At 32.6% G+C, this 17,072-nt stretch overlaps 1 protein-coding gene across 1 annotated transcript in view; it reads right to left on the bottom strand.

Annotated features, from left to right (window-relative positions):
- Positions 1-17,072, bottom strand: part of LOC127716281 (uncharacterized) — a 43,933-nt gene that overhangs the window by 15,589 nt on the left and 11,272 nt on the right. Inside the window, exons 3-4 of the mRNA XM_052222442.1 lie at positions 7,416-7,607; positions 3,213-3,293 (exon numbers count right to left, since the gene is read on the bottom strand). Of these exons, the coding sequence (XP_052078402.1) occupies positions 3,213-3,293; positions 7,416-7,607 (273 nt within the window). The remainder of the gene's footprint in view (positions 1-3,212; positions 3,294-7,415; positions 7,608-17,072) is intronic.

Genomic DNA, 17,072 nt, shown 5'->3' with positions numbered 1-17,072 from the left:
CAACGTATTGAGTCAACCAATGAAAAACCGGACTTAAGGATTTCCCCCAAACACGGAAAACACTGGACCTAACATGTACGCTCATGGATGAGCTCAGATGAGTGTATTTGTAACAAAGTTCAACTCGTCTTTACAGAAATTATAAAAAATATAGTAATGGAAATCTAGAAACTTATTTACAAAATCCCTGAATGTGTGAACATATTTAATCATAATTCCAATCTAGCTACAGCCCTTTTGATTTTTCACAACGCAATATAGTACTGAGCTCTTATACAATTGACAAATTACAAATGTATCCAAACCCAACCGATGTATGGTCCATTATCTCAGTACCTCCTAAACACTTCTCATTGGTTAAAATCGAACAAGTGGAGACTGTGTATATTTAATATTTGGTCAGTGGGCGTGTTTCATCTTAATATACGGCTAGTAGCAGTATTACGTCCCTTTATAAAAACAATATGGCTTTGAAGGAAAATCTGAAACGTTTCGCTCAGACAACAGATGAAGAAATTAGTGATACACGATTGAAAATAAATGCAGAAAACACACGAAAGCTAACAAATTCTTACTGTTGTCATTTGTTTTTGTATATACCAATGGAAGTAGGTTCTTAACATTGAAGACTTGATCACTTTAATAGGCCGATAGTCTAAATTCCATATTTAACGATAGTCGGTAAGATACATTTTACACACAGTGCTAGCGACCGAATACGATATATACGGGATCAGTAAATTCCATATGGGGTTCGACCTTAGCTCTCACCCAACAACAACAAAATTACTGACTTAATACTTCCCTCTAACCCTCATATGGAATTTACTGACCAAGTATATATATTAGGTCACTAGCAAACTGTGTAATTCATAATATAACATACAAGATGAAACAATAAAGCAAAGTAAACACGCCAATATACAACTTATTGAGCAGTCAGGATTCTTCTTCGCCAAAATTATCTCCCCATTACACCACCCAATTTTTATAATCGTAAAAATTGAAGCCACTGTAGTGATGACGCTCTGTCCAATTTAGTTCTTGAAAACCGATAAATTCATCCACCTAGCATCATTACGATCCTTATATGCCAGTTGTATCTTAAAAGACAAATCTATATACTTTCTATTGAGCACCATTTAATGTACTTTTATATATTTGGTCAACTTAAAACTATTGTCTGATCGGTTGTCAGTGGGAATTTTCGAAAGTTTCTAAAATATTTAAAAAAAATCTAATTAAATATTTCGTGGAAGGGCAGACTGAAAATTTTCAAAGATTGAGGACTAATTACCCTAGATAACACACACCAAAAAAAGTTTTTTTTGAAGTTATGCATTTTAAAGATCCACTTGTAAAGTCTGTCTTCAAGTACACTTAGTAAAAATTTGTAATTCGAAAACACACCTACTCTGTTGTTATGACTCATTAGAAAGATATTTCACTTGACCCATATATTTCATTTCTTAGTACCGTAAGTTTTTAATGTTATTACTTCAACTTATACCCTCAATGTATAAAAATAGTAGAATCAGAATCGAGATGATGTATCAAATACTTTTTCTTTTATACGTTTTCAAGACAAAATAGTCAACCCAAACACGCCTGAACATAAAAAGGTGTACTCGACTTTCTCTTTTCGATGAAGTTATTGCCCATTTTGAGGATTTTTTCCCAAACAACTGTCGCCGGGGCAGAGATGCAAATTAATGCTTTAAAAAGATCAATCTATTATCTTTCTTCGGAATTTTTTTCGGCAGAATTTATGCTTATGCACAAAAAAGATCCACATGTAATTGCACCTACTCCAATCGAATGTTTTGTGAAAATGTGTCTATAATTTAAGGGGTTACAAATATCTCTAAGTTATATACCATAGTTTAAGTAAAAACACATATATAACATGCATAAAATCCTAAATTATGCACATTAAACTTTTAAAGCCCATAGAAACAGAGGTAAACAATTCAAATTTACCAACACCCAGGGGCTATGGGTTTTGTAACGACGTGCGTTAACCAATCAAACTCCTAGAAATATACTAAGCCGGGGATAAGATATTTTATAAACTATATAAAATATCTTATATAAAAAATATTAATAAGATATCTAATAAACTTTATCAGATATCTTATATACTTTATAAGATATCTTATAAACGTTAGAAGATATCTTATAAAGTATATGAGATATTCTATAAAATATATAAGATATCTTATAAAGTTTATAAGATATCTTATAAAAAATTGATTATATAAGATATCTTATATATTATATGAAATATCTTTTATATTATATGAGATATCTTTTATATTATATGAGATATCTTTTATATTATATTTGGTTAGGGGGGCGCAAACTTAAACTTTCGCCGAGCGGAGCGAGTCGAAAAAAGTTTTGAAGTAAAATTATCGAAATATTCTTTATTAAGCTGAGGACAACCCATGCTTTGCAAATTTTAGGGGGGGCGCATGCCCGCCACGCCCCCGCCTGAATCCGCCCCTGGGTCGGATGTGTTTATTTGTAACATAGCTTGTGTTTTCTATCCTGCTTTTCTTGATAGAGGGTTCAAATTATTAAACCAAAGGTTCCAAGTGGTAAAGTTGAAGTTATCTCGTCGATTTTTTTACGGACGCCATCACGAGTTGGTTCACCGTTATGGAATATCTGTATCACAGATGACGATTGATACCTGTATGTTCTAATTGTCGATACCACAATCCTGTACGTTTTTTTGCGAATGCAACATCATTGAATGAGATGTATCACAGAAATTTCATTTACATGTGATACTAGTGGAGCAGGATCTGATTACACCTTCGGAGCACTTGAAATCACACCCGGTTTTTTATGGGGTTCGTGATCCTCAATCGATAGTTTCCTATGTTGTGTTATGTAGACTATAAGTTGTTTGTCTTTTCGTCGTTTTCGTTTGTTGTCATTTTTTATTCGACATATGAGTTTAAATATCTCTTAGGTTTATCCGCTTCTCCTTCACGTGCCAGTTCCAGCTCAAATTCTCGTTAGTGGTTGTCTATATTATAAATATTTATTATATATAAATGGTTGTTTAAATCATTTGGTGTGTTTTGCGGATCTAAACGATTATCTCGCTTTTTAATGTAAAATCTACCGCATAAATAGTTCATGTTGTTTTATGTTGCACGAAACAAAATAATTCAATCCTTTGATAATAATTTTATATTTACCTTTCTTGCGATACCTGACTGTGTTCTCGCATGTCCCTGTGTGATTGTACAGCTTTTTTTTCTAAGGACTCCTGTTTCATTCTGTAATTATACACGTGTAGAATATAATCATAGGCAGTAAACAAATAAAAGGTTGCACCTTTTAACTCAGTCAGGTCCGACTAAGAGAACGCAAAAAATCAATGCAGCAACAAAACAAATTACATAAGGTACACCATTAATTGAATAACTATCACATAGTTCCTTTGAATTCTCTTCTTTGTTTCAGATGACGGACTTTTAACGGCTTTTGGAACAAAGAGTAACTTACCAGAATGTATAAATGTGGATACTAGCTTGGAATGAAATGTTTCCATAGATATTATTTTCCTTTCGAGTAGGGTCCTTAACCAAATATTAGATATCGATATATGGTTCAAAATATTTACAACTTATCTATTCAGAAAATTATTAGGCATATTTTAATGAACCGCTATGGTCGATCTCATCCTGAATATGAATGTAATATTTACAGCTGGAAGTTAAGCAAAGAACAATGAACCAATCATTCAAACAAAGATTGCCATAGATATAAAAAAAGGTTGTCACCTGTACTAGTACACCCCGCGCCCGAAAGTAAGTCTATGCTAAGCAAGTTATTGATTTCAATGTAGCTCAATATAAACACTGTTGAGGCAAACAAGTTCAACAAATGGACACTCGATTCTGAGCCCAAACTACTAAACTCAAAACTGTGTTGTATGTCAAAGAGCTGCATTGAATGCAACTGCATGTTTTACTTGTAGAACTCTGTACATGCTTTATGTGGACAATCGGTTGTACCTTATATTTGCATTGGTATTATTTGGATCTCAAATCGAAAGAAAAGAAATATACAATATGCTTAAATTTTGGTAAATGACCTTTTATGAGCTATTGAAGTTTTATATGAAAAGAAAAATGGGTGTTATGGGGCAAAATATTTTACCCTGTATTGTAGGGAAAAACCAAGGAGTCCGAACATCTGACAAACATTCCTAAACCTGACCTAAGTACATCCTTAAGTCGGTCAAAATAGAGTTTTAGAAGAAGTAGAGATTGAATGCAATGTAGTATTGCTATCCCAGTTGATGATCGTAGAAAGGGTGGCCCAAAAATATAATCATATGGCAATTTCCATGACAACTCAGAGAAAGGTTATCGTCTTGCTACCAAATATGGTATTTTGTTAGCGTCATACACTAGAAACCAGTTTGAATCCACTGATTCCATGTTTTGAGGCCATCAGCTGTAGCTGTGGAAAATGTCATATCTTCAGCAAGCAATTGAAACTGTCTTACATTTGTAATGGACAATTTTTTTTTTAATTTGGGTGTTCTGGAATGAATAGATGTGAACAAAATATGTGTACATGTCAATAAGCAGGGCAATTATGTAACAGCAGATATCACCCTTACTGATTGTGCAAAGATAAGTAAATTGAAGTCCTAAATTTGTACCTATATGCTTTATTCAAAGTTACTGTAAAATAGTTTTAATCGATAATTTCTATCAAATAAAAACATTTTTAAAAATAATTTTAACTATACATTTGTAATTGAGGATTTTACAAAATCATTAGCAATATACTCAGTGATTTTATAAAATTCTAACAAATAAAGGCATTTTACAAAATTACTGAAATTGTAAGTGATTTTGTAAAGTGACTAATTATTTAAGGGAATTTACAAAATTCTTGATTTTACAAATTCACTGTAACATATGTATACATCGTATTAATGATTGCTGCAGAGTCCAAATTTTTTTATCATATGGTAAAAAATGACTTTATTGGTACATGTAGCTGATAACATTAATTAAAAAATCTATACTTCATAAACAGAGACTACTTGAAATAAGTTTTAATTTGAAATAGAAATTTCCTAAGCGAAATTCCCTTGACAGCATAAAAAAGTAGACACATTCGTATTGCAGGTCTGCATACGTATGCACTCACTTTTTTGTAACAATGACTGCATCAAATAATACAAGACACATTCGCACTGCAGGTCTGTATACAGTCAAGAGTTTGTACCGTATGTATTTCCTTAAAAGATTTGGAAGCGGACATTCATTTGTTAATGTAATGCTGGATTACCAGAACAGCAAGTTGCGCAGAGCGTTGTCAGATCATTGAATGCGAAACATGGACACAAGATGTGTATTTCAAACATATTGTAAAGGTTAACAGCATCAACCAGTTAACAGTCGAAATTGTTTTGATATTCCGACGTGTAACGTTAAACGGTGTTTGAAAATATTTGCTAGGTTTTGCTAAAATTACAAATATAAGAATATTTGAGGATTTAGTTCTCAATGGGCTGCAAAGAACTTGTTGTAAGTTATTCACACATGACTACTCTGATTGGTATAATATTAACTGTACATGGCATTATCAGATCCATTTTTAAGCTTTTACAAAACTTTTCTCCTCTTAATCTACTTGGCCAAATGGAATTAAACTTAGCCACAATTATTATTAGAGTATCTTGATTGAAAAATGTATCCGATGACCATGCCCTACAACCAACATGGTCCCCATTGGTAAAAATAGAACATAGGGGTTTACTAATCTATAGAAGTCTATGGTAAAAATGTAAAAAAAAAACAATTTCAAATGGTCAAAACTTGAAAACTAATTTAAATAATGAGAAGGGGTCTTCAGTAACTATTGTAAGACTACAATGGGATGACTTGATTTTTTTCCAGGGGGTGCAATTTTTTCAGGGGGGAGTGCTAATAATTTCTCCTTTTTCCATTTTCAGAATTATTCAGTGTTACTTTTTCTATAAACCATTATTATATCTTTTCTTTCAGCATACTTATTTTGGGTGAATGCCCCCCCAGACCCGGCGTGTTAGTCGGGGTCAGGGGAACCTCTTGCCCAAATTTTTTTTGAAGGGTGTTCCATAAAAACATTTAAAGGCATTTTCAGCATTATACAGGCACTGGGTGAAATCAATTTTGGAGCGGAGGAAAGAATTTTTTTAATTTTTTATTAATTATCTTTATTATCATTATAGATTGAGATATACAGCAAATATATCAAGCAAAGAAAGATCTACAAATAAGTTAACATGACCAATTGGCAATTGACATCTTATTGGAGTTATTGTCCTTGAAAGTTATTTTCTGCAATTTATTGTTAATTTTTGTAAATCTTTTCAAAAATCTTCTGCTTTTAATTTAACTACTGGGCATAATTAAACCAAACTTGGCCTCAATCATTATTAGGGTATCTATATGATTTTAACCTTATTTTACATGATTTCCAAAACCACAGTAGATGCAGGTGAGCGACATAGGCTCTTGAGAGCCTCTAGTTTCAGAAATGTGCGCAAATCAACAGCTTATTTGCTTTAAATCTAAGTTACTTGGGTTTTAACGAAAAAAGAAACTACTTTATTTTGGAAACCCATATTTGATAAATCTAGAACTAAATTGTTTTGACGAAAAGATAAAGAATTATTATAGTTTTCATGGAGTTAATAAAAAATACAAATTTGTATGTTTTTAACCCTTACTGTTTAGTCCATTTTTGGTAATATCCTTTTGGCGTGGCACGGTATTTGTACATCCCGTTATTGTGTTATGGTCATTTTTTGTATTCTTGTCTTCCATTTTTGCTTATGTGCTTTGTTTATAGAGTGTCTACATGTCATTTTGTTTTTCTTTTTGACATAGATGTTTGTTTTTATAGTAATTTTAAAAGATTATAACACAATGTTGACAGATGTAACCCAATTTTTGACATTTTTACCTATTATGACTGTTTGTTTTGCTCATACATTGTTGTCAATATAATAGAATTTTATGCGACTGTCATACAAGTGAAAGGTTTAGCTAGCTATGAAACCAGGTTTAATCCACCATTTTCTACATAAGGAAATGCCTGTACAAAGTCAGGAATATGACAGTTTTTTACCTTTTGTTCGATGTGTTTGAGCTTTTGATTTTGTCATTTGTTGAGGGACTTTCCGTTTTGAATTTTCATTGGAGTTCAGTATTTTTGGTTTTTTTTTAAATTTGTATAGACTGATCTTATAGTTACATACAATCGTATACAATGAATATTTAATAGTAGATCATAGTATATTGAACAGTACGGGGTTATCAGCACCTGTACATATTAAGTATTAAACAAGATTTGTTTTACGAATTTTAACACAAATTCTTACAACTTACGTGTTCCACTCCCTCAAATTTCTTTTGATTCCATTCATGCACTGAGAAAATGTCTGATATGCATTCTGAATACCAGGTAAAACCTGTAGGTTTGGAGGTTCTTCAAACTGTATGGAGCTATCTGGCATTTCACAAGCTTCGCTAAGCTTTCTTGTATTTTCAGTCATTATTTCAATTACTGCAGTGGTCAATCTAAAGACCATAATATCTTCATAAATTATGTCATAAACTTATTGATAAAATAAAAAAAATCAAAATTTATCAATGTAATTGGAACTATAAATAGTACATGTAATATAATTCGATTATTATATTTTACGTAAAAACTTTGATGAATGCAATTTCGTAGGACAACAATACAAATGCTTTATCAGTAATTGATACAGTTGCACCAGCATGATTGTGTTCTTTTGGTTGTTTATGAGGATGTGTTTTTCAGTTTGTGTATTTCGTTGTAATTTATCCTGCCTTCAAGTTGGTATCTTCTACCCTTTCCTATTGTACATTTTTAACCCACAAAATATGATGTCGTTATTGTATTAAACTATTACAATATTCGCTAAGTATTACATCAGGGGGTTAAAACGTTTTATTACCACCTTTACATGACTCCACAGGGGTATTAAACAACTGATTTTACCTTCTACGCAAAGCACTTATACGGAAGACAATGTTACAGAACCAAAAATGAAGGAAGACATAAAACCTATCTGAAAACAAAGGAGAATTATGATAAGAGATTTTACTTGGCCCTTAATTTGCAAAAACCAGTATTTGTTTCAACCAAAAACAAAAGTAATTGTTGAGGTTTTATGATAAATGGAGTGGATAACGAAGCTGTCAAATGAAAGGATAGATGGAGAGGGTCGTGCTAATGATAAAAATGCTTAAATTTGCACATTCGACATAAAAGATCATTAAATATTTTACGTTTTTACAAAATTAATTATGATACACGGCCAAGGCCAAACACATATACCTAAATTAACATCTCTTTATAAAACATTGTGTGGGTAAGACCGGTGTTCATATCTAAATACTTATATCAATCTAGTTTGATCTTGCAGTAACTGTTTTCATTCAAAGCTTTGATCAAAATAAAAAAAAAATGAATACCAATATTTATTGATAAATAATTACAGACTTTATTTCTTGTTAACGTTGGTATGATGCATGACATGATAGATTGTAAATTATACATTTGGATTTCTAAATTCAAGGAATAGAATTGTATCCCATATAAGATTATACCATTTTGTGCTTATGCCTTCATTATAGAACATAACAATAAAAAAAAACTGTTCAGAGAACAATTGAAGGTATTTCCACCTACACATTAACACTAGCTTTACGTTTGATAATAAAAGTTCAAATGAATTTGAAAACAGACATGATTTTTTTTTTATAGAAAATAGAAGAAAAATAGTGAGGTTCATTCGAAAAAGGGTTTTAAAATGTCACCTTCAGTGTCATATGATAATTTAAGTAACAATTTGCGCTTTTAAAAGAAGGACATTTGCGCTTTCTCTACAGGACATTTGCGCTTTTTTACAGGACATTTGAGATCTATAAACATAACATTTAGGTTATTAAATTTTTTTAAAATAATTTAATATAAAAACTAGCTCACCTGTATCTACTGTGGTTTTGGAAATCATGTAAAATAAGGTTAAAATCATAATGAATAGTATTAGATACCCCAATAATGATTGAGACCAATTTGGTTTAATTTGGCCAAGTAGTAAAATTAAAAGCAGGTCATTCCATTGTAGTCTTACAATAGTTACTGAAAACCCCTTATTATTTAAATTAGTTTTCAAGTTGTGACCATTTGAAATTGTTTTTTTACAATTCCATAGACTTCTATAGAAAACCCCAATCTTCTTTTTTTAGCCATGGCGCCCATAGTGCTTGGATGGCAGGATCATCGGATACATTTTTCAATCAAGAAACCCTATTGAAAATTGTGGCTAAGTGTTATTCTATTTGGCCTAGGAGATAAAGTGAATTTAAGAAGATTTTTGTAAAAGATTACAAAAATTTAAGAAAAATTGTGAAAAAAAAATTGACTATAAAGGGCAATAACTCTTAAAGGGGTCAATTGACAATTTTGGTCATTTGACTTTTTTATAGATCGTACTTTGCTGAACATTATTACTGTTTACAGTTAATATATATCTCTAATAATATTTAAGATAATAACCAAAAACTGAAAAAAATTTCCTTAAAATTTCCAATTCAGAGATATAAGCCAAAAACTGCATTTTACCCATATGTTGTATTTTTAGCCATGACGGCCATATTGATTGGCAAGCGGGGTCATCGGAAACATTTTTTAAACTAAATATCCTAATGATGAGTGTGGCCAAGTTAGGTTAAAGTTGTCTCAGTAGTTTCAGAGGAGAAGATTTTTGTAAAAGATTACAAAAATTTATGAAAAATTGTTCAAAATTGACGATAAAGAGCATTAACTCCTTAAGGGGTCAATTGACAATTTTGGTTATATACACTTATTTGTAGATTTTACTTTGCAAAACATCATTGCTGCTTACAGTTTATCTCTATCTATAATAATATTCAAGATAATAACCAAAAACTGCAAAATTTCCTTAAAATTGCTAATTCAGGGTCAGCAACCCAACAACGGATTGTCTGATTCGTCTGAAAATTTCAAGGCAGATAGATCTAAATCTGATGAACATTTTTATCTATGTCAGATTTACCCTAAATGCTTTAGTTTCAGAGTTATAAGCCAAAAACTGCATTTTACCCCTATGTTGTATTTTTAGCCTTGGCGGCCATGTTGGTTGGCAGGCGGGGTCGTCGGACACATTTTTTAAACTAAATACCCCATCAATGAGTGTGGCCATGTTTGGTTTAATTTGGCCCAGTAGTTTCAGAGGAGAAGATTTTTGTAAAAGTTAACGGACGACGGACGACGACGACAACGGACGACGGACGCCAAGTAATGAGAAAAGCTCACTTGGCCCTTCTTGGCCAGGTGAGCTAAAAAGGCAGCACATTAATTTATTTGTATGCAGCTTAACGTTGTTCTTTTCTTTTTAAGTTGTTGGATACATTTTCCACTGTCCAATACCCCACAGGATTCTTCTGTTTTTTGGGGGAAATAATTAATTCCAATAAGTCCATGAGAATTTTGAAAATTAGATATCATTCAGTGAAAAAAAAAAAAAACAGTAATTTATTATATCTTTTATTTGAAAAAATCAATCAACTCTAATAAGTTTATTTTGTGAAATAAAAATAATATAGATCTACTGTGTAACAGATAACCATCGCACTTTTAAACATTTTGATTTCACCACTTGCCAAAAAAACAAATACATTTTGAGTATTCACAAAGATATATAATTGGTTCTTTCTTAAAGAGATAAATGCTTATGAAACTACACATCTGACACATAGAAAGTCCGTTTTACTAAATATTTTTCCTCTTAACAGCCATGAATCTTTCTTTACAGTCAGTATAAACAGCAGGTGGTTAAAAAAAATTTAAGTTCAGTCTCCACAGATTGAAACAATCTCAGAGAAAATATGATAGAAGAGTTGCCCGGACTTTCCAGACTATAGCATGAACAGTCGAAGAATATAGATTCCATTTCTAACATCCCTTGACTTTGGTAATTAGTTTCTTTCCAAAATATTGGCTTCTATGCATTTTTGATTGAAATAAGGTAGATAATTAGTTACTACCTGTTTACAGCATGTCAATTCCGGTGTCATATGATTGGTTACGTTATATATATATATATATATACAAATCTAAATTGAAAACAACGTTCAAACCTATGATTGCGTTGGATAAAAACCGCAATTTTTATACGTGTGCATGCAAAACAAATTTCTTGGTAGAGGGGTCTAAATACAGCACATAACAACATTTTCCAAAAGACCAAAAAAGTGAAAAAGTATATTTAAACAAAACGCATTTGACTAGCAGGTCGTACAACGGATGTTCTTAAACCCTGCTGACTGCCATTGGCGATTGCCAAATAAACGGATCACAAAGATGTAACAAAATGGATCTTAACTATTAATTTAATACCAAACAGAAAACAATAAACTTGCGGAAAAGATGGTATACCGCAAACAAAAGGTGCAAAAATTAGTACACCATATCCGGATTTCAACAATTAATGTCTCTTCAGTGATGTTAGGAATCGAAACGGTATTTGGAAGGCCATAAAATTTACCTCAATTTAGGATAGACGCTTGAATTTTGAAGAGTCGAAATAGGATGAACGGATCATATAAACCCGAAGGCAAATATAATACAAGCCCAAACGAAAAAATATAAACCAGTCTAAATTGAAAACAACGTTCAAACCTATGATTGCGTTGGATAAAAACCGCAATTTTTATACGTGTGCATGCAAAACACATTTCTTGGTAGAGGGGTCTAAATACAGCACACACAACATCTCCCAAAAAGACCAAAAAAGTGAAAAAGTATATTTTAACAAAACGCATTTGACTAGCAGGTCGAACAACGGATGTTCTTAAACCCTGCTGACTGCCATTGGCGATTGCCAAATAAACGGATCACAAAGTTGTAACAAAATGGATCTTATCTATTTATTTAATACCAAACAGAAAACAATAAACTTGCGGAATAGATGGTATACCGCAAACAAAAGGTGCAAAAATTAGTACACCATATCAAGATTTCAACAATTAATGTCTCTTCAGTGATGTTAGGAATCGAAACGGTATTTGGAAGGCCATAAAATTTACCTCAATTTAGGATAGACTCTTGAATTTTGAAGAGTCGAAATAGGATGAACGGATCATATAAACCCGAAGGCAAATACAATACAAGCCCAAACGAAAAACTATAAACAAGTCTAAATTGAAAACAACGTTCAAACCTATGATTGCGTTGGATAAAAACCGCAATTTTTATACGTGTGCATGCAAAACAAATTTCTTGATAGAGGGGTCTAAATACAGCACAAACAACATTTTCCAAAAGACCAAAAAAGTGAAAAAGTATATTTAAACAAAACGAATTTGACTAGCAGGTCGAACAACGGATGTTCTTAAACCCTGCTGACTGCCATTGGCGATTGCCAAATAAACGGATCACAAAGATGTAACAAAATGGATCTTAACTATTAATTTAATACCACACAGAAAACAATAAACTTGCGGAAAAGATGGTATACCGCAAACATGAGGTGCAAAAATTTGTACACCATATCCGGATTTCGAAAATTTATGTCTCTTCAGTGATGTTAGGAATCGAAACGGTATTTGGAAGGCCATATATTTTACCTCAATTTAGGATAGACTCTTGAATTTTGAAGAGTCGAAATAGGATGAACGGATCATATAAACCCGAAGGCAAATATAATACAAGCCTAAACGAAAAAATATAAACAAGTCTAAATTGAAAACAACGTTCAAACCTATGATTGCGTTGGATAAAAACCGCAATTTTTATACGTGTGCATGCAAAACAAATTTCTTGGTAGAGGGGTCTAAATACAGCACAAACAACATTTTCCAAAAGACCAAAAAAGTGAAAAAGTATATTTTAACAAAACGCATTTGACTAGCAGGTCGAACAACGGATGTTCTTAAACCCTGCTGACTGCCATTGGCGATTGCCAAATAAACGGATCACAAAGATGTAACAAAATGGATCTTAATTATTAATTTAATACCAAACAGAAAACAATAAACTTGCGGAAAAGATGGTATACCGCAAACAAAAGGTGCAAAAATTAGTACACCATATCCGGATTTCGACAATTAATGTCTCTTCAGTGATGTTAGGAATCGAAACGGTATTTGGAAGGCCATAAAATTTACCTCAATTTAGGATAGACTCTTGAATTTTGAAGAGTCGAAATAGGATGAACGGATCATATAAACCCGAAGGCAAATATAATACAAGCCCAAACGAAAAAATATAAACAAGTCTAAATTGAAAACAACGTTCAAACCTATGATTGCGTTGGATAAAAACCGCAATTTTTATACGTGTGCATGCAAAACAAATTTCTTGGTAGAGGGGTCTAAATACAGCACAAACAACATTTTCCAAAAGACCAAAAAAGTGAAAAAGTATATTTAAACAAAACGCATTTGACTAGCAGGTCGAACAACGGATGTTCTTAAACCCTGCTGACTGCCATTGGCGATTGCCAAATAAACGGATCACAAACATGTAACAAAATGGATCTTAAATATTAATTTAATACCAAACAGAAAACAATAAACTTGCGGAAAAGATGGTATACCGCAAACAAAAGGTGCAAAAATTAGTACACCATTTCAAGATTTCAACAATTAATGTCTCTTCAGTAATGTTAGGAATCGAAACGGTATTTGGAAGGCCATAAAATTTACCTCAATTTAGGATAGACTCTTGAATTTTGAAGAGTCGAAATAGGATGAACGGATCATATAAACCCGAAGGCAAATACAATACAAGCCCAAACGAAAAAATATAAACAAGTCTAAATTGAAAACAACGTTCAAACCTATGATTGCGTTGGATAAAAACCGCAATTTTTATACGTGTGCATGCAAAACAAATTTATTGGTAGAGGGGTCTAAATACAGCACAAACAACATTTTCCAAAAGACCAAAAAAGTGAAAAAGTATATTTAAACAAAACGAATTTGACTAGCAGGTCGAACAACGGATGTTCTTAAACCCTGCTGACTGCCATTGGCGATTGCCAAATAAACGGATCACAAAGATGTAACAAAATGAATCTTAACTATTAATTTAATACCAAACAGAAAACAATAAACTTGCGGAAAAGATGGTATACCGCAAACATGAGGTGCAAAAATTTGTACACCATATCCGGATTTCGACAATTTATGTCTCTTCAGTGATGTTAGGAATCGAAACGGTATTTGGAAGGCCATATAATTTACCTCAATTTAGGATAGACTCTTGAATTTTGAAGAGTCGAAATAGGATGAACGGATCATATAAACCCGAAGGCAAATACAATACAAGCCTAAACGAAAAAATATAAACAAGTCTAAATTGAAAACAACGTTCAAACCTATGATTGCGTTGGATAAAAACCGCAATTTTTATACGTGTGCATGCAAAACAAATTTCTTGGTAGAGGGGTCTAAATACAGCACAAACAACATTTTCCAAAAGACCAAAAAAGTGAAAAAGTATATTTTAACAAAACGCATTTGACTAGCAGGTCGAACAACGGATGTTCTTAAACCCTGCTGACTGCCATTGGCGATTGCCAAATAAACGATCACAAAGATGTAACAAAATGGATCTTAACTATTAATTTAATACCAAACAGAAAACAATAAACTTGCGGAAAAGATGGTATTCCGCAAACAAAAGGTGCAAAAATTAGTACACCATATCCGGATTTCGACAATTAATGTCTCTTCAGTGATGTTAGGAATCGAAACGGTATTTGGAAGGCCATAAAATTTACCTCAATTTAGGATAGACTCTTGAATTTTGAAGAGTCGAAATAGGATGAACGGATCATATAAACCCGAAGGCAAATATAATACAAGCCCAAACGAAAAAATATAAACAAGTCTAAATTGAAAACAACGTTCAAACCTATAATTGCGTTGGATAAAAACCGCAATTTTTATACGTGTGCATGCAAAACAAATTTCTTGGTAAAGGGGTCTAAATACAGCACAAACAACATTTTCCAAAAGACCAAAAAAGTGAAAAAGTATATATTAACAAAACGCATTTGACTAGCAGGCCGGACAACGGATGTTGTTAAACCCTGCTGACTGCCATTGGCGATTGCCAAATAAACGGATCACAAACATGTAACAAAATGGATCTTAACTATTAATTTAATACCAAACAGAAAACAATAAACTTGCGGAAAAGATGGTATACCGCAAACAAAAGGTGCAAAAATTAGTACACCATATCCGGATTTCGACAATTAATGTCTCTTCAGTGATGTTAGGAATCGAAACGGTATTTGGAAGGCCATAAAATTTACCTCAATGTAGGATAGACTCTTGAATTTTGAAGAGTCGAAATAGGATGAACGGATCATATAAACCCGAAGGCAAATATAATACAAGCCCAAACGAAAAAATATAAACAAGTCTAAATTGAAAACAACGTTCAAACCTATGATTGCGTTAGATAAAAACCGCAATTTTTATACGTGTGCATGCAAAACAAATTTCTTGGTAGAGGGGTCTAAATACAGCACAAACAACATTTTCCAAAAGACCAAAAAAGTGAAAAAGTATATTTAAACAAAACGCATTTGACTAGCAGGTCGAACAACGGATGTTGTTAAACCCTGCTGACTGCCATTGGCGATTGCCAAATAAACGGATCACAAAGATGTAACAAAATGGATCTTAACTATTAATTTAATACCAAACATAAAACAATAAACTTGCGGAAAAGATGGTATACCGCAAACATGAGGTGCAAAACTTTGTACACCATATCCAGATTTCGACAATTTATGTCTCTTCAGTGATGTTAGGAATCGAAACGGTATTTGGAAGGCCATATAATTACCTCAATTTAGGATAGACTCTTGAATTTTGAAGAGTCGAAATAGGATGAACGGATCATATAAACCCGAGGGCAAATATAATACAAACCCAAAACGAAAAAATATAAACAAGTCTAAATTGAAAACAACGTTCAAAACTATGAGTGCGTTGGATAAAAACCGCATTTTTTATACGTGTGCATGCAAAACAAATTTCTTGGTAGAGGGGTCTAAATACAGCACACACAACATCTCCCAAAAGACCAAAAAAGTGAAAAAGTATATTTTAACAAAACGCATTTGACTAGCAGGTCGAACAACGGATGTTCTTAAACCCTGCTGACTGCCATTGGCGATTGCCAAATAAACGGATCACAAACATGTAACAAAATGGATCTTAACTACATGTAACAAAATGGATCTTAACTATTAATTTAATACCACACAGAAAACAATAAACTTGCGGAAAAGATGGTATACCGCAAACATGAGGTGCAAAAATTTGTACACCATATCCGGATTTCGACAATTTATGTCTCTTCAGTGATGTTAGGAATCGAAACGGTATTTGGAAGGCCATATAATTTACCTCAATTTAGGATAGACTCTTGAATTTTGAAGAGTCGAAATAGGATGAACGGATCATATAAACCCGAAGGCAAATACAATACAAGCCCAAACGAAAAAATATAAACAAGTCTAAATTGAAAACAACGTTCAAACCTATGATTGCGTTGGATAAAAACCGCAATTTTTATACGTGTGCATGCAAAACAAATTTCTTGGTAGAGGGGTCTAAATACAGCACAAACAACATTTTCCAAAAGACCAAAAAAGTGAAAAAGTATATTTAAACAAAACGCATTTGACTAGCAGGTCGAACAACGGATGTTCTTAAACCCTGCTGACTGCCATTGGCGATTGCCAAATAAACGGATCACAAAGATGTAACAAAATGGATCTTAACTATTAATTTAATACCAAACAGAAAACAATAAACTTGCGGAAAAGATGGTACCGCAAACATGAGGTGCAAACATTTGTACACCATATCCGGATTTCGACAATTAATATCTCTTCAGTGATGTTAGGAATCGAAACGGTATTTGGAAGGCCATATAATTTACCTCAATTTAGGATAGACTCT

This window comes from Mytilus californianus, unplaced genomic scaffold, assembly GCF_021869535.1.
Source record: "Mytilus californianus isolate M0D057914Y unplaced genomic scaffold, xbMytCali1.0.p SCAF_9, whole genome shotgun sequence".
Classification (NCBI taxonomy): domain Eukaryota; kingdom Metazoa; phylum Mollusca; class Bivalvia; order Mytilida; family Mytilidae; genus Mytilus; species Mytilus californianus.
Note: the sequence above shows the minus strand (reverse complement) of the source record. Positions and strands in the feature narration are given on the sequence as shown.